The sequence below is a fragment of the Sturnus vulgaris genome, chromosome 14, assembly GCF_052056855.1.
Source record: "Sturnus vulgaris isolate bStuVul1 chromosome 14, bStuVul1.hap1, whole genome shotgun sequence".
Classification (NCBI taxonomy): Eukaryota; Metazoa; Chordata; class Aves; order Passeriformes; family Sturnidae; genus Sturnus; species Sturnus vulgaris.
The window spans coordinates 10,412,107-10,434,328 of record NC_142256.1 but is presented as its reverse complement, the minus strand read 5'-3'; the positions used below and the strand labels follow the sequence as shown (position 1 = coordinate 10,434,328).

Below are 22,222 nucleotides of genomic sequence, written 5' to 3'. Positions count from 1 at the left end.
TCCCCTTAAACAAGGGGGTGAACAGAGCTGACAACTCCTTCAGGGAGGGTTCAGAGTTTAAACATATATTTAATTCCATTTGAAAGATGGGAAAAGTAGAAGGGGATGGACTTCTTTTGCTTTGACCTCAAAGGAGATCAGATAGGATGTGGAAAGGGAGAGGTGGGATTAGTGGGAAGAAGGACAGGAGTTGGGAAGAATAACTGTGCTTGGGTGGCTGTCACATTCAGTGCTGGCAGGTGGGACCACCTGGATCTCTAGGACATTCCTGATGGATATGGAAAGGGATTCATGAGGAGCAGAAAGGTGCACACTGCTAAAGAAGGGAAAAGAAGTGCCAGGAAACAGCTGAGAGGTTGGGTTGCTCTTAGATCCCGTCGGGACTGGAATAAATCCTCAACTGCAGCATGGCAAAGTCCCTGAAATCAGGTATGGGAGACACTGATCAGTCAGAAATTCTGCAAGTCAAACCAGTTTCCTTCTCCATGGAGGTGGCAGGTCTGTAGACTCTGGGGCAGCAGAAGACATCCTGTAATTTGGTTTTTTATACTCCTGTACAGTGGAGGAGCATGGTGGATGCACCTGTGATCTACATTTTGGAGAGGAAAAAACCAGAGTTTTCTCTTGGGCCATCCTTGGAATCAAGGCCTGCATGAATGTACAGTAAATAAATGTGGGTTGGGTAACAGGCTTTGAGTCCTGGAGCCTCCCCATGGGAGGAATGGGATGGGGAGTTGGGGTTGGCATTGTGAGAAAGACTTGGGTTTGCATGACTTGTAGGTATTTAAGCATCAATTAAGAGGTAACCAGTGGGTCAGATATATCATGGAGTCCCAAACTGGTTTGGGTGGGAAGGATCTTAAAGCTCATCTCATTCCCCTGCCATTGACAGGGACACCTTCCCCTATCCCAGGTTGTTCCAAGCCCCATCCAACCTGGCCTGGGACACTTCCAGGGATGGGGCATCCATTATATTATAATGATATTATCTGTGTGTTCAACCACTGTATTTAGCAAGCTTAAATATTTTGAAAAGTATTTTAAAATATTTTAACAAGTTTAATGTTTAAATATTGGGTTGTGGTCTCTGAAAACCCTGGCAGAAAGGATTTAATTACCATTTTTCTCCTCTGCACGTCAATGTCGGGACAACATCCATCAAGCACATTTTCAAGCCTTAGCACCTGAGAGGAATATTGATGTGAAATTTTGGTGGCCCTCAGCTTAGACTCAGTAATTTAGTACCATTTTAGCCTAAATGGAGCAGTAGCTCATGAACTTCCCATTTTGAGCAGAACCAAGGGAAATTCTGCAGTATCAGAAGCTTCAGCTCCACGCTCCAATTAAACAATCCCCCCCTGCTCTCGGGAGGCAAACAGATGCAAACCCCAGAGAGACTCAGAAGCTCCCAAGCTTAATAATCCTGGGCTATTTTTTTTTTTTTTCCCCTCGTGTCAGGAATATTTTTGTGTCTGTCAAAGCTCCACTTGCAGATCCATAACATCTCTCTCTGCCGTGCCTGGAACAGATGCGTGTGTTGTAATATAGACTGCGAACATTGACATCCCATGTGGTTCTCATTCCTCCCAGTCATCTTTGAAGCTAATTGGATCCAGCCAGCCCAAATGTGTCTGGCTGGCCACAGCTATTTGTACTTTCACTCTGGTTCTGGTGCTAATGGTGGGATCTATGGAACATGAAATAAACTCTCGTGACTCCGAGGGCTGCCGAGGCACAGCCGCTCGCGTCTCGCTGCGTTGGGATGGGCTGGGAGCTTTAAATGGGATTTTTTTTTTTTCCCCCCTCTTCTAATGTTGTTCAGTGGCTGGTGGCTACACTGAGGAGTGGTGGGGCTCAGAAGTGCAGAATCAGGAGCCTCGTTGTCCAGCCTGAAATGTTTTGCAGTCTGGTGTGGCTTTCTACTGGGATACTGGGATGGCATCATTAGGAATCCATGTGTTGTCCAACCTGTGAATATTACAAAAAAATAGTATCAAAATATTATTAAAAATAGTGAGTTAGCAGAAATTATCATTCAGATGGAAGGACCTTAAAGCTCATTCATCCCATGGGCAGGGACACCTTCCACTAGCCCAGGTTGCTCCAAGCCCTGTCCAGCCTGGCCTTGGACACTTCAAGGGTTGGGGCAGCCACAGCTTCTCTGGGCAAACTGTGCCAGGCCCTCACAGGGAAGAATTTCTCCCTAAAATTATGTATACCCCCATTTATAGAGAATATCTTTTATAGGTAATGCCTTTGGTAGATAATACCATCATTTTCCCATAACCAAACAGCACAATGTAGGAAAACCAATATTTCTGTTGGAAAGCCATCAGTAAGGTTGATGGGTAATTTCTTTTCCTGTCTTTCCCCTAACTGTCCATGAGAAAAAGGCTCTTCTGTTGGGAATTTACCTTTCCCCACCCCCTCAGACTCAAAGCAACCTCATTACCTTCGATTGGTTATAATTTTATCTCAGTTAAAGGTGATTTCAGTCATTGCTGTGCTAAACCCCAGGTTTTAGAGGGATTTCCCTGATGAATCACAAGGGAATATTTGGGGATTTTTGCAGTTCATTCCCATACATGATGAATTCTTGGGGAAGCAGTGGAACGTGTTTCACACTTCAGCCTCTGCTCACAAAGTCCTGTCATTTCTCAGCTTCACTGTAAATATTTTCTCTCCATGCTCGGGAGGTTTGGGTTCCCATTGTTTCAAACAGCCAGTTCAGAATAATTCTTTGCTTTTGTGGTTTTTTAGTGTTTTATTCTTATTTTTAAACAACTTGGCTCACAAGGAGTCAGCAGGGAGTTGGACCAGATGATCTTTAAAGGTCCCTTCCAATCCCAACTATTCTGTCATGCTCTGAAATTTGGGTTACTGCTCTCAGCTGAGACCATTCCTGTGCTGCTGCATGGGCCACAAATACATCCATTGTCCACTTGGAAATTAAAATGGCAATGGGGATTTTCTCTGATGAAATGATCCCTGAATTTCACTAGTTTTCTTTTTTTTTTCCCCTTTGTAGGTCCAAGTTCAGTGAAAAACAAGAAAAAGGGTAAGTTTGAGTTTTAACTGAATTTTCCTTTCTGTGCTTTGCAAATTCTCTTTGGCCAACACAAAGGAGAAACCAGTGGCAGCTTCCCTCTCCAGGAAAGGCTGGAATAACACCCACAAGCACCCCTTAAAACTTCTTTAAACACTGAAAGAAATTAATTATGTTGTGCAGAAGTAATCCTGAAGAGTCTCCAGTTGAAGAGTTGAGTTGAGTCAGTACCAAATGCCAGGAGCTGTTGCTGTTTGCTAGCCTTGGCTTTCATCCCAGTCCTCCCAACCTGCAGCTTGGATTCTCCTTCAGACCCCCCAAACTCAGCATCAACACACTTTGCATCCCACTTTTCCTTGTGTTAACCTCCAAATTATCATTTTATGAGCCCCTTCTGGGTGTGTTGCTCAGTGTTTTGTGGATTTGGTGATGTTCCTCGGGCAGTTGGCAGTGGATTGTTGGGATTTGGGTTACTCAGGCAGCCCTGTTTGGGGGGTTCCTGTTGGCATCCTTGTTTCTGTAGGACTGCTGGGAACACTTGGGGTCCCACACTTAGGGTCCCACATTTAATTCCAGCAGTTTGGTCGAGTCCAAGGATCCAAGCAGTCGAGTTTTCCATGTCTGTGCTACTGTAGTAGCACATCAAATGGCTTTAATCCTTGGATGCAAACCCCAGAGCCACAGCTGAGAGGTGGGAACAGGCCACACTTAGCAACTTTATTTGTATTTACTCCGAGAAAAAGTGTAAAATTTTATGTTAGAGAAGTTTGTCCTAACAAAGCTCAGCCCACGTTCAATCAGCCCAACAAATAACAACGGATGGCTGCAGCCTCCAGAGCAATTCCAGAGGGGCAGGGGGGTCTTGTGGGGCTGGATTGCATACAGCTGTATAAAGTAGCTTAATTTTATGGTATTGTCACATTTAATTATTTTTCGAGTTCCAGTTCATTGTTTGATGAGTGAGGAATATAGAGAACTCCCTGCTTCTGCCTGCTCCGAGTTTCAGAGCCCCTGGGTATGGGCATGGGAGACTTGGCAGGCTGGGATTTGGGTGCTGGGACCCTCCTCGGAGAGCTGATAAGGGAGCTATCAGATAATAAATGGAATATCTTTTGTCTTGTGAGGTTTGTTAATGCAGAGAAGTGGTTGAAGTGCCTCGAAGGAGGGACAGGCACAGAAGTGTGTCACTGGGATGAGCAATTGTGTCACTGCTCGAGCAGCAGCTCCCTGAGTAGCAGAGCAGATTTGGGAGGCAGATGAGTTAAACCAGCTGTGATGTGCATCCCTCTTGGGAAGGGAAGCCTGGAGTATTCCCAACTCCCTGTCTGCAATCCTCCCTTGGGATGGCCTGGACTGGGGGGATGTCAGTGAGAGGAGTTTGGTGTGGTTCAAGGTGATCATTTCCAAAGCACAGCATCATCCCGAGGAGGAGGAGAAGTGCTGGGTTAGAGGAAGGCTGGATTGTGGCCAGCTCAGGTTGGGAGTCATGGCTGCTGGTTTGGAGAGAAATATTGCTGTGGAGATTTGTTCCCTGAAACCTTTTTCCACTTTTTTTAGGACACCAGCGTGACTTTACTCACCCCTGCTTACTTTAACTTCATTTTCTGCACATTTAAATTGTGCCCACAATTGTCCCACCCTGATGTCTTTGTGCCCTTGCTCCTGGCTAGTGGCCATTCAGGATTCCCACTCCTCTGCTAAAACAGATGGGTTTTTCCTGACACTCCTGTCCATTACAAAGATGGATATTAGTAGAGAAACAAGTACATAAATGTTCTCAGAAACTATTCCAACAACTATAATTTCATATCCCAACTGCTGCTGTCATCTAAATACCAGTTTAATTCTGTCCTACTGAGGACCTTGTGGCAGCAATTGAAGTGATTTTGCTCCGTTTATGTTCTTTGGCAGAAAAGCTGTTCCAAAGTGGCATTTTAAAAACTACATCAAAAGAGCATCATTTTTGTCAGGAACATGGAAAATCAGGAGAGCAGGGACCAGGCTTTCCCTGCAGAGTTTGTTTCATCCCACTCTGTGGGATCTTCCTCATGTAGTTTTCATTTCTCTTCCTTGGGACATGTGAGGTGTTTGAGGATCATGGCAGGGAAGAAGGTTTTTACCTTGATACTGGGATAGGTTGTGCAGGGAAGCTTTGGCTGCCCCATCCCTGGCAGTGTCCAAGGCCAGGTTGGACAGGGCTTGGAGCACCCTGGGATAGTGGAAAGTGTCCCTGCCTGTGGCAGGGGTGGGACTGGATGGGCTTTAAGGTCCTTTCCAACCCAAATCAGTCTGGGATTCTGTGATTGTAACAATTCACCAATGTTTCCATCCCCTGGAATGGGGTCAGTCCTTCCCAAGCCCCTCCCTCCATCCAAAACCCAAAACACTGAATTATTTTGAGGCACAAGCAGCACAGGGGCTCCTCCAGCAACGCTGGGGAAGAGCTGGAGCTCAGCTCTGAACTGCCCTCTGGAGGAGACCAAGCCATGGGGATCATCTCCCAGTCCATGTGCAGCAGGTAGCAAAGATTATCCCTGTTTTCCATGGAAACCCAGCAGACTGAGAAACTGCAGAGTGGTTCAGCTGCACCAGAACACCCCAGCCTTGTGGGAGCATCCTGGCTGTATCCAAAGCTCATCCCAGGTCTGTGGGGACGTGAGCAGCCCCAGGGCATGGGACTTGAGGACTGACCCCATGGTGAGAGCTGAGTGACCAGAGCAGGAGAGACCCCTGAGCCTCCATCCCTTGAGAGGCCCCAGAGAGTCCCCATGCCTCGTTCCAGTTTAATTCCCTACGGGAAGGAGCCTGCAGGGTGGTGACCGGTCCTGCCCTGTTGGCAGCATTGTCCTCATGGTGTGGAGCCACAGGACACCCCCCCACCCTTTTATGTTGGAGAAGTTTGTCCTAACAAAGCTCAAGCCACGTTCCATCAGCCCAACAAATAACAACGGATGGCTGCAGCCTCCAGAGCAATTCCAGAGGGGCAATGTCCTGAGGCTGCTCCTCATCCCTGCCTACATCCAGCATTGATCCATCCCCCACCTCCCATTTCCTGCAGCTCCAAGCCCACTCACAACCCCAGGTAACACCTCTCCTTGTGTTTTCCAGGTAAAAAGGCTGGTCCTCCAGGGCCCAATGGTCCCCAAGGGCCACCAGGGCCTCCAGGGCCACAGGGTCCCCCCGGCATTCCCGGCATCCCTGGAATTCCAGGCACAACTGTCATGGGACCACCCGGCCCCCCTGGCCCCCCAGGCCCTCAGGGACCACCTGGAGTGCAGGGCCCCTCAGGTAAGGATCCATCCCTGCCCTCTGCTCCGAGCTGGACAGGTGGGAACACCAGAGATGTCACCAGAGATGTCACCAGAGATGTCACCAGAATGTTGGGATGTGATGGCTCCACAGCCTGGGGCAGGACTTGGGTGTCCTCAGGGCTTGGAGCAACCTATGGAAGTGTCCCTGTCCATGGCAGGGGTGGAACCTGATGGGCTTTAAGGTCCCTTCTGACCCAAACCATGCTGAATTTCTGGGATTCTGGGATTTCCTGGCTCTGAGTGGGCAGGAGCAGCAGGAGCCCCTCAACTCTGTGCTGTGCTGCCAAAGGCTTCTCCTCTTTAATTAGGATTTGGCTCCCAGGGGAGGGAGATGCAATGAATGACCTGCAGAGGGAAACTTGGCATCTTGGCAGCCAAGAGGTTTTATTCTCACTGTGGATCAGGGAATGGCTTGTGCAATTTTTCTTTCTAGTGGAAACCTGTTGAATAACAAAATAATTGTGATGGTTGGATAGAAATGCCAGGAATAAACCAGAGAACGTTTTTCTTCCTTATATGTTTTTAAAATATTTTTTAATACTTCTGGTTTATCTATTTTAATATTACCTGCACCCCATATCCCTCCTCGTGTTAAAACAAAGGTTTAATGATTATCATGGAGTAAGAAAAGTGATTTATATGGGGCTTCAGGGTTATTTTGGGTTTAAAAAAATGGTTAAAAAAGCTCTTTATAAGGGGGTTTAGGGGTTATTTTGAAATAAAAAAAGTTTTATTTATGGGATTTTTCATTCAACCTTCCTCTTCATTGATGTGGAATTGCCTTTTGCAGGTGCCACAGACAAGGCCAGCTCCAGAGACATCCAGGTGAGTTGATCTTTCCATGGAAAAACCCAGCTTTGGGGGGGATTTTTGTGGACTGGCACGGTGCTTCCCATTAATCTTCAATCTCTGTGCTCTCCCTTGCAGCCAGCTGTGGTCCATCTCCAAGGCCAAGGCTCAGCAATCCAAGTGAAGAATGGTAAGGATCTCTTGATAATTGTGGGTACTGGGAAAATCCTCTCCTGCACCCACAGAGTTCTTGGATCCCATGACACAGCTCCCAGATTTTCCCTGCATCCCTGACCTCGTACCTGGATCCCATCCATCCCTTGATACAGCTCCAACATCATCCCTGCCCATCCCTGCCCTCCAATACCCCTGCCCAGACCCCTCCAAGAAGAGTCTTGGGCAGAGTCGCCACCCCTGTTTCCCCTGAGCTCCTGTTTATCTCCCAGATTATCCCTGTTCTGTACATCCCAGGAATTCTGTCCCACTAAATGTCCCTTCTCCCTGACCTCCAGGTACATCTTTTGTCTCCCCAGCCCCTCCATGACCAGGCCTTTTTTCCCCCCATTCTATTTTAAGCCCTCAGTGGATCCTTGTCCTGTCTCTTCCCCTTTTGCCCATTTTCCTCCAGTTTCCCAGGAATTTAAAGCAGGGAAGACCCAGTGGTGAGAGGATACAGAGGTGTCCAGCCACCAGCCCTTCCTGGGATCCCCTGAGCATCTCTGCCCCCACCAGCATCCTTTAATCCCAGATCCTGCTGAGCCACGTCCCATCCACAGGCAGCTCCTTTGGATGGGATTCCCACAATCCCCATCCAAATTCTCCTCAAGTTCCTGCTCTCCTTCCAACAGCTGGGGCTCATTCATCACCTCCTGCCTCCCTGCTCTGGCTGTGCTGGAGAGGAGCTGCCTTGTCCCCTCCCTGAGTCCCCACGTGCAGCTCCCCGGGGACCACATCCATCCATCCTTACCCCAATCCCAGACTGGCTCCCGAGGGTGGGGGCGGCAGGAAGGGGCTGCAGGATCCCTGTCCAGGAATTCCTGCCTCCCACGTGGGATGGGATGGGCTGGCCACTGCTTTTGTGGGAAGGCAGCTTTCCCCTCTCAGCAGTGAGCAGTGGCAGCTGGAATTTCTCATGGATAGGGATTTGTGCTTGCAGCTCCCCAAAATTAAAAGGAAAGCTCCCGTTCCCAGGAACAACGTGAGGGAAGAGTTGCTGTTTGCTTACGTTCACAAAGCAATTATCCCTTCATTACTGGGAATGCTGAGGGTTTGCAGAGGGAACGCTGCTCTCTAAGAGCAGGAATGCCCTGTGAGTGTCCTTCCCTGCTGCTCGGGAACAATCCAGAGCTGGGAGCCAGGAATGCTGTCCAGCTGCCAGCCTGGCGAGCTCCAACTGGGAGCAGGGAGAGGAGAGGCAGATGGAGACTGGGAGGAAAAGAGTGGGATTTGATAAACTGAGGCACCTACAGAGATTGGCTCGGTTTGGGGCTCATAGAAAAGTCTGTTCCTAGGTTATCCCAGTAATCCCAGTGCCAAAGGAGTGGGTGGTGGATCCATAAATCCCTGACAGTGTGGAGGGACCCCAGTTAGGGGTTACTGTGTTGTGATATGATGCAATTTCCTACTTTGTTGTTATTCTGGCTCTTAAAAAGCTCAGGAGTTGTAAAGGCAAAGGTTTTGTTGAAATTATCCCAATTACAAAGTGAAGAATGGTGAAATCAAGGAACACTAGAATTAAAATCAATCGTGTGACCCAAAGCTGGCCTCCCTTTGCCTGGAGAAGAGAAAGCTCCAGGGAGCCCCTTCCACTGCCTAAAGGGAGTCCAAGAGAGCTGGAGAGGGATTTTGGACAAGGGCCTGGAGTGACAGGACAAGAAGGAATGGCTTTAAGCTGAAAGAGGATAGATTTAGATGGGAGAATGGGAAAAAATTCTTCCCTGTGAGAGTGGGGAGGCCCTGACACAGGGATGTGGCTTCCCCTGGATCTCTGGAAGTGTCCAAGGCCAGGTTGGACGGGACTTGGAGCAACCTGGGACGGGGGAAGGTGTCCCTGCCCATGGCAGGGGGTGGAACCCCCAAACCATTCCATGATGGACACAACAGGGAACAGGGATCAAACAAGCTCAGCTGCAGGGTCAGGAGGAGGCAGATCCGTGACCAGCCCTGGGATGAGCAGAGCACAGCAGGGTTTTGAGGCTGAGAACACAAGAGAGTTGGGGGCACAGGCAATTTCAGAGCTGGAGAGGAGTCCCTGCAGTCCCTAATCCTGGGATGCCCCCTGGGAATTCCCTGCTCTCTGTGTGACTGTGTTTGTGTTGCTCCTGCGCTTTTCCTCCTGACGGGTACTGAGTGACCGCCGTTTTCTCATACTGAGATCTTTCAGGTGGAGTCCTCAATGACTGGTCTCGCATCACTCTGAACCCCAAGGTGTTTAAGCTGCATGCCCGCAGTGGGGAGCTGGAGGTACTGGTGGACGGCACATACTTCATCTATAGTCAGGTAGAAGTGAGTACGGTCCTAGGCTAACTCCTCCTATTCTTGTGTTCCGGTGGAAGCCTTGCATGAACCACGAGAGGGCTCCAGACAACAACCAAAATGCCAACAGCTTGCGTGGAGTTGTAGCTGCTTCGGCTCAGGCTGGGTGTGGGGAGGAGTGTCACACCCCTGTCACCGCCAGGACGCCAGGGATTAGTCACTGAGAGCACAGCCCATACCCACCTATCCCAGGGTTATCCCTCCAGTTATCCCTGTGGTCATTCCCTGACCCTTCCAAACCTCCCTGCGGGCAGGAGGTTGAGCTCAGTGCTTTAAAAGAGCCAAACACTGGTGATTTGTGGTTATTTTGGAGCTGTGTCACTTTGCCAGCCCAGGTGGTTTGGTCACATTCTAGCCCAGGTCACTCTGTTTGCCTCCCCCTGCTCCCTGTAGCTCTGCCCCAGAACCAGCTCTGGGATGAAGTGAGCCACAGATGTCAGGTGCTCTTCTTCCATGGAATTGGTGACACGTGTCCAGTTTGGATGGGGACAGAAAATATAACTCCACATGGGCCAAAGTGTAATTGTTTCCCAGGTTCTTGATGCTGATTGCTGGCCACAGTGTTGGGCCACTGAAGCCTCATCGCTTGTGGTCCATCAAGAAAAAAAAAAAGAGGATTCAGTATTCAGCTCCTGCCTCCAAAAGGGCTGGATTTCCTTTCTCAGGAAGAAGCAGCTCCTTGAGACTGACTTCCCCTTGGATAGGTCTTCCTCCTGCAGTTCTTGGGAACCAGGGTGTGGGAGAGGGTTAGGTGAGGACAAGTAGAGTCACAGGGCCTTGGAGTTCAGGGAGTTCAATCCGTAGAAACACTGTGAGGTGATTTCCTTCCAAGCTGTGGAGGTTGGGAGAGCCTTTTCCCTGTAGTAGCTCGTGCCTGTGCAAGCACCGAGTCCAGTTACCCAGGAGGCAGCTCCCAGTCCACCTTAGGGCAGTTCTGATGTCACCACTAAAGGAGGCTCCTGGCACCAGGAAGCAGGACTGGCCAGGTAAGTGCAAGAGGCCTTCAGTGGAATGTGTGTGTCTGTGTGTGGGATGAGAAGCTGTTGTAGCCCACAGGGGGTCCTGCATGGCTCTGTGCAGGTGTGTCACTTCCCTGGAATAAGCAGGATGGTAGCTCAGCCTTAGGCACGTGGATTTAGGGGTTTTTGCATGCTTGGGTCAGTCTGAAGCAGAATAAAGGGAGTTCCTGGTTGGTTTGGGGCTCTCACTGCCTCGCACAAGCCACCTGTGAGTGCAGGAGGGGCTGCACACACCCCCAGGACGCTGCACTTGCTCCCCACACCCCAACCCTTTCCCTGACACCTTTCTTCTCCCTGCTTCACACCAGGTCTACTACATCAACTTCACTGATTTCGCCAGCTACGAGGTGGTGGTGGACGAGAAGCCCTTTCTGCAATGCACTCGGAGCATCGAGACCGGCAAGACCAACTTCAACACGTGCTACACGGCCGGGGTGTGCCTGCTCAAGGCCAGGCAGAAGATTGCTGTGAAGATGGTCCACGCTGACATCTCCATCAACATGAGCAAGCACACGACTTTCTTTGGGGCCATCCGCCTGGGAGATGCACCCGCATCCTAGAGAGGAACTTGGCGTGGCCAAGGACACCCACGGAACTGCACAGTGCTGCTGTTCATAAAGCGTATCAGTATTTCAGGGGTTCTGTAATCCGGCCATAAAGGAAACTGATCCAGAGCTATTTATTCCTATATGTGAATGCAGGAAGCACAATTGTCCTCTGTGACTCGCGGGGAGACTCGGATCAAACCAAAAAAGCTGGTGGGGAGAGCGTTGTGAGGAGGAAAGGCTGTTGGGTGTGCCTTGTCTCAGTATTTCAAGTATTACTGCACTGATACTCTGCTCTGTGACCTTCACACGAGGCTTGCTGGGAGAGCTGGGGGCTCTGCTCGGATGTTGCACTGGCAAGAGCATCCCAGGCAGGAGCGGGAGGACACGGACTCCTGTCCCAAAATCCCAGCCAGGCTCCTGCTTGTGCACGCTATCGACAGCCAGGAGGGGGCTTCTGGCTCCCTGCCTTCCCAGGGGGAGCTGGAAGGGCTGGGGGGCGAGGGGAGGTGGGTGAGACAGGGTCAGTGGTGTTTACATTCATCCTCAGGAGGAGGAGGAAAAGTGCCTCGACCTAGAGCTTGGAAGCAAAAGCAGGAAGTGCGAGAGGAAGAGGAATAACTAGAGCAGGCTTAGCAGATAGGAAACTGCCTCCACATTCCAGAAACCACCAAATCCCAAAGAAAACGCCGATTCCCGGGTCCAGGCCTCTGCTCCTTTCAGCTCCTGCCCTTACCCCAGAGGTAACCTTGCCCCAGGGGGGGCTGCCTTCAAGTACTGCTGCTGTTACAGCAAATTGAGTTGGGTTAGGGGTATTTTGGTTTTGGTTTTTGTTTGGTTTTGTTTTTTGTTTTTTGGGGGGTTTTTTTTGGGGGGGGGAGGGGGTTGTTTTGTTCTTTTTAATTAATATTTTGCAAACCAGAACACATTTCTACAGGCTTCACCGAGCCACGTAGAGCAGCCACAAGTACTTGTGACAACACTCGGAGGAAGTTTGTTATGTTTAAGAATAAAATATTCAAACAGGAATTTTTTTTTCTGTTTTAATAGCAACTGTCCTGCTTTTATATGTGGTTTTTAGCCTTCCTTCCCCCCACCCCTTTCCTTTTGGCATCCTCCTACCTAAAATAAGTGGTGATGGAGACTTTAGCAAAGGAAAAAAAATGGGATTTTAAAATCCGGTCCAGCATGAAGTCACCACTTTTTCTTTTCTCTGAGCCCTGCTGAGTCTAGTCATAACTCGATTTCTAGTGACTAATAGAGGAGCTGGGACACTATTGTTTCTTTTGGCTTCTTGAGCAACTCTGTCCCGTTACCTCCCCTCAGCTGGAGAGACCTAAAGCCATAAGATGCTCTGGAGCTGAGGCAGAGGCACAAATTGCTGTTGTCTCAGCCCTTGGCTCACACTTGCTCAGCTTGGTTGGGGTTTTGTTTCCCTGTGTTTCTTTCCAGAGCCTGTTTGTGCTTTCAAGAGGGGAGTGAAGTTGCAGCCTGTGTAGGAACAGGGCAAATCTCAAAGTGACATCTTCAACCTGGAGCAGGGAAGGTTTTTGGGACCTCAGGGCCTAAAGGGGCTGCAGGAGAGCTTGAGAGGGACTGGGGACAAGGGCTGGAGTGACAGGACAAGGGGAAATGGCTCCCCACTGCCAGAGGGCAGGGTGAGATGGGATATTGGGAAGGAATTCTTCCCTGTGAGGGTGGGGAGGTCCTGGAGAAGCCGTGGCTGCCCCTGGAGCCCTGGAAATGTCCAAGGCTATGTTGGATGGGGCTTGGGCTAGTGGAAGGTGTCCTTGCCCATGGCAGGGGTGGAACTGTTTGATCCAAAGGATCCCTCCCAGCCCAGTCCTGTGATTCCATGATCTCGGTGCTGGCTCCACGCAGAGGTGGCTCATGGTCACCTGCAGGGTGTGGGAGGGGAGTGTCCCAGCTCTGTGCTGTGGCCACAGAGGGCCCTGCCCTGCCTGGAGCATTGCTGGCTCCATCCCTAGCGAGTGATGTCCCTTGCCAAGTGTTGCAGTTATTGGGAGACAAAAATTCCTCGGGGCAGCGGCGTTGGCCACGGCCTCGCTATTCACAGGAGCCGTGCACTTCGGGAAACAACTGCGTGACAAATGGGCTGCTCTGGCTTTTTAGTGGCTTCTCCTCCCTTCAGCCTCGACATGTGGGATGGGCAAGAGCCTTGGGGGCTCTTCACTGGGCTTTGTGGTTTTCTTTCCTTTCAAACGGATTAAGAGGGACATGTTCCTGTGACAAGAATGAAGCGGGACAACTGTACACAGCGAGAACATGAAGCAAATCGTTAACAGGATCGCTTTAGAACAGGCCTGAGCAGCAAGGCTGGGGGCAGCCATAAATAACAGGGGGTTGGGATGGAGTTTGCATTCCTTGTACCCCGCTGGCAGGATCTGGGATGTGCTCCATGGCTGTGGGCAGGGGGAGGCAGAGGGAGAATCCCTTTGCTCTGTTAAAGGCTGGGGTGTTGCTGTCCCCTCTGGTATTGGAGGAGATCAGGAGAGAGCAATTCCTGCCTGGAAGTTCTTTCTGGTACGTGCTTGGGATGCAGGAGGAAGGCAGGAGGGAGCAATTCCTTCATGGAATGTGTGAGCAGGCTTTTTCTGGTGCTCACACTAACCAAAGTGTGTGTTGGAGACGTGGAATTGGAGCTGGCTGCAGGTGGCCGTGGCAGATAGAGCTTTTTCCTGCTCCCAATGGGATGTCCCAGCCCAGCCACACCAGCAGCTCCCGTGGAAGGTCTGAATGGCCACAGCAGTGTTGGCTTTGCAAGGGGACAGCTCCATCCTTCCGGGGTGGGAGGGACACTGTCCCCTCGTTGGGATCAGAGCTGCTCGAGAGTCACCTTCCCAATGCCCTGGGAATGCATGGAAGGAAGGGCAGATCCCATGGATTTGGATAACCAGGTGTCCTTCTGCTCCCAAACACCCCGGCTGGAGCCCATCACCTACAGCACAGATGTGACCTGGGCAGGTGATTCTGTCCCAGCTTCCTCCATACCTCAGTCCTGCTGCTCCTTCCTCACATCCTTTGGAGACTTCTCCCACAAAAGCCTCGTGGGGAACAGGGAGCCACTCCCTGGAGCCAGCATGGAGGGCAGGGAGAAGCACAGGAGAGCTGGTTTCAGAGCAGATCCCTCCCTGTTCAGAGTGTGGTTCACTCTGCCTTCATCACGATCCAAGAAAAGTCTCTCGGTGTTTGCCGGGTCTGATCCACACCCGCTGCTCCCACAAAGGGAATTCACAGCCTTGGGATGCAAATGCCCAGGGATTCTCTGCAGAAGTCCCTGATCCAAATCAGGGACTTTTCAGCTGCTGACAGGGGCTGTGTCACCGTGCAGACCCATGGCCAGCAGTTGGGGTGCAGGGGGACAGGCTGGGCTTCCCCGGGCGTGGCAGGGCTGGACGGGCTGGTTCCGCTTTTGGGAGGGCTATGGGGTCATCCAGAGGTCGGTGTTTCTCTGGCAGGAGCTCACATCTGCACAGATGTGCTGTGTGCTCACAGCTGCCTCCAGCCCCACATCAGCCCAAAACGCTGTCCCTGGCCTGTCACCGCTGTTCTGCCTGTTCTGCATGCTGGGGACACTCAAGGCTGAGTCACATCCTGAGGTGACAAAGTGTCCCCCACCATGCCAGCCATCAGAGGGTGAGGGGTTACTCAGATGTGTTACTGTATGTGTGTATATATATATATATATATATATATAAATAATCTATATTTATTTATTTGTGTATTTTATGTCTATATATTATTTTTTTCCTGCCAGGATTAGAGCATGATCTCCGTAGCTGAAACTTCACATCCTTGGACAACCCCTCAGCAGCCTGAGTTGCTCACATGGAATTGGCCACACTAAGCCAAAAAAACCCCAAATTGTGCGTTTTGGAGAGTGCCCCGTGAAGCATGAGGGGCTTGTCCCCAAGGAGTGTGTCAGCACTAGGCGGCACAAGGACACGGAGATGCCACCACACAAAAAAAGTCCCTGTGGGTGGGACACAGTTCCGGGTGCACAGATCCCACCTGCAGCTGCCGCAGGGACAGTTCCCTTCTGGTTCCTGCCTGAGCGAAGAGGTGACCCGGCAGCCCAGGTGGGGACGTGGGGTGTGACAGCGAGGAGCCCGGCGCCTGCACGCCGCAAGGGGAGGGAGAGGAGGAGGAGGAGGAAGAGGAGGAGGGGGATTCCAGCTCTGCACATCCCCCTGGGAAGGTGCGGTGAGCCCTGGAAGCTATTGTTTTCCGATGGCTGTGCTGGGATGGAGAGGGAATGTCGCTGCCTGGGTGTGACAGTCAGGTGATGCCACAGCCAGGAGCTGTCCCAGGCTGCAGAGCCCTCGCCGGCTGTCCCTGGTGCCCCGGGAGCTGGCACATCCTGTCCCTGGCACAAGGAAACTCCCACAAACCCTCTCAGCTTTCCTACGTGCCACCTCTGCCTCCTGGCATTTGATGTCACAGCGGGTCCAGCCGGTCACCTGAGCTCCCTCCTCCCCATCCTGCCGTTTCTCTTTCCCTTCCCTGTGGCTTTGTGCCGTTTTTCCCCCTCTGCGAGCTGATGTCTTTCTTTTCCCACTTCCGTAGCTACGAACACCCACATGCCTTATCTCCTTCCCCCATCCCATCCTGAAGCCTATTTATACAGAGCCTGGCTCCTGCCCAGCCTGCCAGCGACGCCGCAGGAGCGGGACGGGGCTGGCAGCGCCCGCAGCCCAACATGCTCTGGGCTGCTCGGGGATGTTTCCTGCTCTGGCTGCTCCCGTCCATCCTCAGAGCCCGGGCTAGCCCGGAGACGAGGCCCAGCTCCCCTCTGTGCCAGCAGGTAAGGCTGTTTTCCAAGGAGCACCTGGGCTGGGATGGCTCCAGCAGCGTGGCTGGGGCTGCCAGCATCCCTCTGGATCTCCTCCCTATGGCTCTCACCTCCCTCCAGCCTCCATCTCTTTAACTTTCCCAGCCTTTCCTCTGTTTCCCTGTCTTGGAGCTGGTCTCCTGTGAGGTGGCATCTAGCTGCTCCCACGTCCCTGCCATGCCTGAGGTACTCAGAGGATGGAGTCCAGGGATTCCAATGAGGCAGTTGGGAACCTAGATGGGGTAATAGCAGGTTTCTGTCGCCCCAGAAAGAAATCAGCTGCTCCCCATCCAGGTTCCCAGCTCCAGAGGAAACTGGAGCGAAAGGTGGAGCCTACACAGTGCCCTCCCTCTGCCTAAACAGGGATGCTCTGGACCAGCTGGGCTTGGAAGGGGGAGCAGTGCTCATTCCCACTCCTCATGCCCATCTTGGACAGCAGCTGGCTTGCCTGGAGCTGCGGTTTGTAGCCCCCCTCATTCACACCTCTCCTGTCTCTCCACAGAGCCCCACGAAGGTGTCCTGCAAAGGAGTTGGCCTGCGGAAATTTCCCAAGGAGCTTGGCCAAGGAATTAAGTACCTTGAACTCTCCAACAACTTCATCCAAAACCTGTCAGGCAGCAACATGCCAGGATTTGGGCAGCTGGAGTACCTGGATGTGTGCTTCAACCAGCTGGAAGCCGTGTCAGCCACCGCCCTGGCTCAGCTGCCTCGGCTGCGCTCGCTCCTCCTGGCATCCAATCACCTGGACCGGAATTACTTGGCTAACGGGGAAGCTTTCCATCTGCTCAGGAATATAGAGGTCCTGGACCTGTCAGTGAATAACCTGGAGAGCCACATGGCCAGCTGGTACATCAGCAGCCTCACCAGCCTGAGGGTGCTGGATCTCTCTGGGAACACGATGACCAAGCTGCTGGCAGGGACCTTCCAGAACTCGCCGCGCCTGCGCCAGCTCGACCTCAGCAACAACTACATCATGGAGATCCAGGAGGGAGCTTTTGAGCCTCTGGAAGAGCTGGAGGTGCTGAACTTGGCTTTGAATTCCCTCCACTGTATCTCTGGCTTCAGCCTCACGCAGCTGCGAGTTCTAAACCTCAGCTACAACGCCCTGGAGCTCTTCTCCTCCGACGAGGGAGCGGAGCCCTACCTGCTCCGAGTGCTCGACTTGAGCCATAACAGACTCCTCTCTTTTCCAGAGCTCCCCAGAGCCCATGATCTCACACACTTAAACCTCTCCAATAACCTCATTTCTTCCCTGCTCCCAGGCTCACCCCATCCCAGGGAGTTTGTCCTGCTTTACAAGGAGATGCAGAGGTTCAACAGGACCGTGCGTTCCGTGGCCGCTCTGACACGCGTGGCTGACCTGGATCTCAGCAATAACCGCCTGGAGCTGTTCCCATTTTCCTTCTTCCACAGCCTGGGCTCCCTGCACAGGCTCAGCCTGGCAAGGAACTGTCTCCAGGAGGTGGCCAGGGAGTCTGTCTCCAATGGCACAGAGCTGTCCGTGCGCTCGCTGGATCTTCACAGCAACGCCCTCCGTGTGCTGCCACGCTGGTTCCTCGATTCCCTGCCTCACCTGGAATCCATGGATCTGGGCTCCAACAGCCTGCAGCCTTGTGAGGGCCAGGAGAGTGACCAAGGAGAGGATTTGAGAAGGGATTCTGGAAACACCTGCACCACCTTCTACAACGTGCCTCGCTTGAAGCACCTGAGCCTGTCCAAGAACGGCATCTCCAGGCTGCAGCCCCACGCCTTCAACCGGACCCCCCTGCTCTCCCTGGACCTGTCGGGGAACAGGGACTTGTCCATGGCCACGGGAGCACTGGGGGGGTTGGAGCTGTCCCTGCAGGAGCTCTCTCTGAGGGACAACCAGATGGACGAGGGCCAGGCAGCGCTGCCCTGCCTGGGCACGCTCCGAGTGCTGGACCTGTCGGGCAACCACCTGAGCCTGCTGCCCACGGGGCTTTCCTGCTCCCCGCTGGAGAGCCTGGACATTCGGAATAACAGCCTGCAGAGCCTGGGAGCAGCCAGGAGCTGGTCCCACAGCCTGAGGGCTGTGTCTGTGGCTGGGAATCCCTGGAGCTGCTGCTCTCTGGGCTGGCTGGACACGCTGCGTGCGGCCGGCGTGGCCGTGCCCGACCTGCGCCAAGCCCGCTGTGTTTTCCAGGAGCACGGCCGGAATATCTCAGCCAGGATCAGCGGCACTCCCGGCTGGATCTGTCCCCAGCCCGAGGGCACTGCCTCCCTGGCTGTGCTGGTGGCCCTGATTAGTCTTTCCCTCCTCTGTGCCTCGGCTTTCTGCCTCCTGAGGAAAGGGCAGAAGGCTCCGGGATGTGCGGGACTCGGGAACAACAGAGTGGGAATCTCGCAGCTCCATCCCAAAGGAGAGAGGCCAGCCGAGGAGAGGCCACCTGACAGCATCACCAAAGTGTAGCCCAGACCTGCGGCCATCGGTCAGAACTCTAATAATTATTATTAATAATATTAATATTAATAATATTATTGTGGTTTACATCTCACTGGTACCCGCGTGATTTGTGAACCCAGTGACAGGAGCGTGGTGGGTGCTGGGCTCTGAGCCACCCTCCCATCTCCCCTGATCTCTGCCAGAAATTGCACATGGAATTTGGGGTGCCATGACACATTCCCATCACTCGGCACAGGGAACCAAGCCCTGGGGCTGGCTGCACTGAGCACCCCTTTCCTCCACGTCACACTCAGCTGGATGGGAATTGTCTCCATTTGGGCCACCTGGGTGTTTCCCAGCTTGCCCAACAGCCCCTTTAAGAAGGTTTAATAGCTCTATTAAGGCCCTGCTGCCGCTCCTGAAGCGTTCCCTAATCCAGGAAGAAGCAGGAGGGAATAGGAATGATGTTTGGTGGTGTGGCTCACAGTGCTGGGGTGAGGAGGGGGTTTCTGTGAGACCCTGCCCACCCCTCTGCTGCCTTCCCTTGCTGCGGATGCTGGGAGGAATTCTGCCCTGTCCTCCCCCACTGGGATAGTGGGAATGGGAGGAGTGCAGGTCTGTGCTGTCCCTGGCTAGTACAAGATGTCCTATCAGTGCCAAGACCCTCAAGGTGATGGTGGCTGGTGCCAGCAAGAGGTAAGTGCTGCCCAGGTCATGGTCCTGATGGATTTGGCACCCTCTGAGCACTCCCCAAAGCCAGGGATGATCCAGGGGCTCAGACTCCAGCTCGAGAAGGCAGCTGGAGGAGGTGTTGAGTGGGATTGCAACTGTGTGGTGATGTCCATCTCTCCCTTGAGTGACTTGTCCCGCTTCCCAGGGCAGAGTGGGAGCACCTGAAGGGCTGGACCTGCTCCAGGAAGTACAAAATTGAAGTTGCAGTGAAACCTTTAATGTTTCACATTCATGTGGTTCCACCTGGGAAGTCCCCAGCTGGGCCCAGTCACCTTCACACACCTGGTGGATTGGAGCTATGGGAACATAAGGGCTTGGAAGTTACTTAAAACCCCAATTGCTTCATTTTCTTCCCTTTTTTATTTCTTTCAAGCTTATGGTTTTACTGGGAAGCAAAAAGGACGTTTTTGGTGTAAAATATGTCAGGGTTTCAACTTCCTGTCCTTTGCTGGGCACACAGCTCCAGAACCCTCAGTGACTTTGGTGGCCCCCACATTTCCACCCCTGCCTCAGTTTCCCTCTGATGCAGAGCTCTGTGCCCTGTCATAGCGAGTGGGAGCCTGTCATTGTGTGTCACCACCCTGCAGGACCTTGGGGACAGGAAGATACCCAGCCTCCCATGCTGGATCTCCTGCTTCCACACCCCCCCTTCCCCCTGGACCTCCTGTTCCCATGTCCCTCTTGGGTTACAAAAATCCCCATGCCACAGCCACCACTGCTTTGTCCTCTCCCATCCCAGTGTTTCCCAGCTCCATCCCCAGTGCTGTCCCCAGCTGATGTCCCTGGGGAGCCATGGAGTGTCCCAGGAGCTGCTGTGTCCACCTGGGGCTTTTCCCCAGCACTGTCCCCTGTCCTCGGGTGACACCTGAGCTCTCTGGGGCAGGGATCTGCTTTCCCAGTGTCCACAGGTGAGTTCAGACTGTCCCTGGGGCAGGGATTTGCTTTTCCAGTGCCCACCAAGTGCTGGGACAGGTGGGTGACCTCAGCACCTCCCCAATGCTGTGCCACCCTTCTGCCCCAGCGCTCGGTGACATTGCAGGGACACCTCAGGGCCCAAAGTGCCTTCACTGAGTGTCTCTGGTGCATTTTTGTGCCCTCTGCTCCTCGTTTAACCCCTTCCCACTGGTGTCACCGGGAGATGTCCTGGCTTTGTGCTGCCGTTCCCACCAGCATCTTCCTCACGATGAGCTCGGAGCTGGGGACGGGTGGGGACACTGGGGACGGGCGGGGACACCACGTACCACCGGCTGCTCAGGGACACCATGTGCTGCCGGCACTCGGTGCCAGGCGCTGCCTCGGGCATCCTGAGTGTCCCCAGCCGTGTTTATCCAGTGTCGTGTCCCCGCCGAGCAGCAGCTGGCAGGGGTTGACCCCTTCAGGGCAGTGACACTTGGGGACAGCGGCTGCTGATCCTGAAGTTTCTCTGGGGATTGAAGCATCTGCTGGAAAACGCACTAAAAATAGAGGGGGGGAGAATCTTGAGGCAGAAAAAGCTCACAAATAACTGGACTTGATCTCAGAGGATTTTTCCAACCCCAAGGATTCTGTAAAGCCCAGGGTAAGGGGGAAGAGGGAGAACTTCCCAGGCTGAGGAGGGGCTGTGAAGGTGTGGAAAATGAGCCAGGGCAGTGGTGTTGGGTTATCACCATTACTGATGTCCTTGTGCTTTCCTGACTCAAAGAAAAACGGAATTCCAGGTTATGGTCTCATGGATTTGCCAAGATTGAATCCTAGGGCAATATCCCCTTCTCCCAGCTCCAGCTTGGCCAGGAGCAGGACTTGGGGTGAGCCTGTGCTGGCCCAGGGGACAGTGAGGTGGCACCAAACCACGTTTGTGTCCCCAGAACCAGCATGAGGCCAAGAGAAACCCCGGGTCTGTCCTGAGTTCTGCAATGCCCCTCATCCGGAGCTTCCCGTGCTTTAGGGGAAATGGTTTCCCTATCCCAGGCGTGTCTTGGCATCTCCAGTGTTTTCTTGATCCAAAAGGAGGGCAAAAGATCTGTTGAATATTACATTTTGAACAAATAAAGTGGTGATGCCAAAAATGTTGCATTTTCGTGTCAGGCTGGAAGGCGGCAGGAGTGTAAATTTTGGTCTGACAAAAAAAGCAGCAGTGATTAAAATGTTGTGACCATTGACAAATTTTCTAGAGAAGTGGTTGAGAAATCCAGCAAAACTCATTCTTTCCAGTGGAAAGCCTTCACATTTCCCTGGACCTGCATTTTCAAAGAATAATAGATTTTTATCAAAAATTTCCACCGAGCTGTTTCACTAACCCAGGCGGAAATTACCTTCAGCTCACTTCAGTTACAGCAGTTTTTCTTTTCCTTTTTTTCTTCTTTTTTTTCCTTTTCCCTCTTTATTTTTTCTTTATTTTTTCTTTATTTTTTCTTTTTTTTTTTCTTTCTTTCTTTTTTTTTTTTTAATGATCCAGAGCTTTATCTGCTGCAGGAGCTGAAGGATATCCTGGCAGATCTCTCTCCTCAGGCCACCCCAGCTGGGCAGAGGAGGAGAGGAGAGCATTTCTCCTTCTCTGTGTTCAGACAGAGCCTAAATTAACCTAAATCTCCCCAGTCCTGATAAGATAAGGAAGATAAGAGTCCTTTCACCCAGCTGAAGGTAAATCCCCTTCCAGAGGGCTGCTGGAGGTACCATTTTTTATTTTCCCTGATATTGCAGCACCCATTCCTGAGTCCTTTTGATCTCATCGAGGCCCATCCACGCCGTGTTCTGGCTGCCTGGGATGTGTTCCTGCTGAATGTGGCACTTTCTCTGTGGCTTTGGGATGGCACAAGAGGCTGGTGGCACCTCCAGGACACCGCCCTGTGTCCCTCCCATCCGTAGGGCTGCTTCCCATTATCCCTCCGTGCCACAGGGACTCCGTGACTGGCACAGCTCCCCTGGCAGCTCTTCCCAGCCCGGGGGGGAGGCCGGGCGTGTCATTCATGACACTTTTCCTCCTCTCCAGGGGCTCTGGCTGGGCTGGGAC

At 52.4% G+C, this 22,222-nt stretch overlaps 2 protein-coding genes across 2 annotated transcripts in view; both read left to right on the top strand.

Moving 5' to 3' along the window:
- Positions 1 to 12,274, top strand: part of EDA (ectodysplasin A) — a 60,735-nt gene extending 48,461 nt beyond the window's left edge. The window contains exons 3-8 of the mRNA XM_014885996.2: positions 3,029 to 3,058; positions 6,155 to 6,334; positions 7,148 to 7,182; positions 7,285 to 7,336; positions 9,521 to 9,651; positions 11,009 to 12,274. Coding sequence (XP_014741482.2) covers positions 3,029 to 3,058; positions 6,155 to 6,334; positions 7,148 to 7,182; positions 7,285 to 7,336; positions 9,521 to 9,651; positions 11,009 to 11,260 — 680 coding nt within the window. The 3' untranslated portion in view covers positions 11,261 to 12,274. The remainder of the gene's footprint in view (positions 1 to 3,028; positions 3,059 to 6,154; positions 6,335 to 7,147; positions 7,183 to 7,284; positions 7,337 to 9,520; positions 9,652 to 11,008) is intronic.
- A 121-nt stretch (positions 12,275 to 12,395) lies between these two features.
- LOC106859035 (transforming growth factor beta activator LRRC32-like) lies at positions 12,396 to 22,045 on the top strand. The gene is made up of 2 exons (XM_014886007.2): positions 12,396 to 16,070; positions 16,600 to 22,045. The coding sequence occupies exons 1-2, from the start codon at positions 15,966 to 15,968 to the stop codon at positions 18,526 to 18,528; spliced, it is 2,034 nt and encodes a 677-aa protein (XP_014741493.2). The 5' UTR covers positions 12,396 to 15,965; the 3' UTR covers positions 18,529 to 22,045.
- Positions 22,046 to 22,222: the final 177 nt, after the last annotated feature.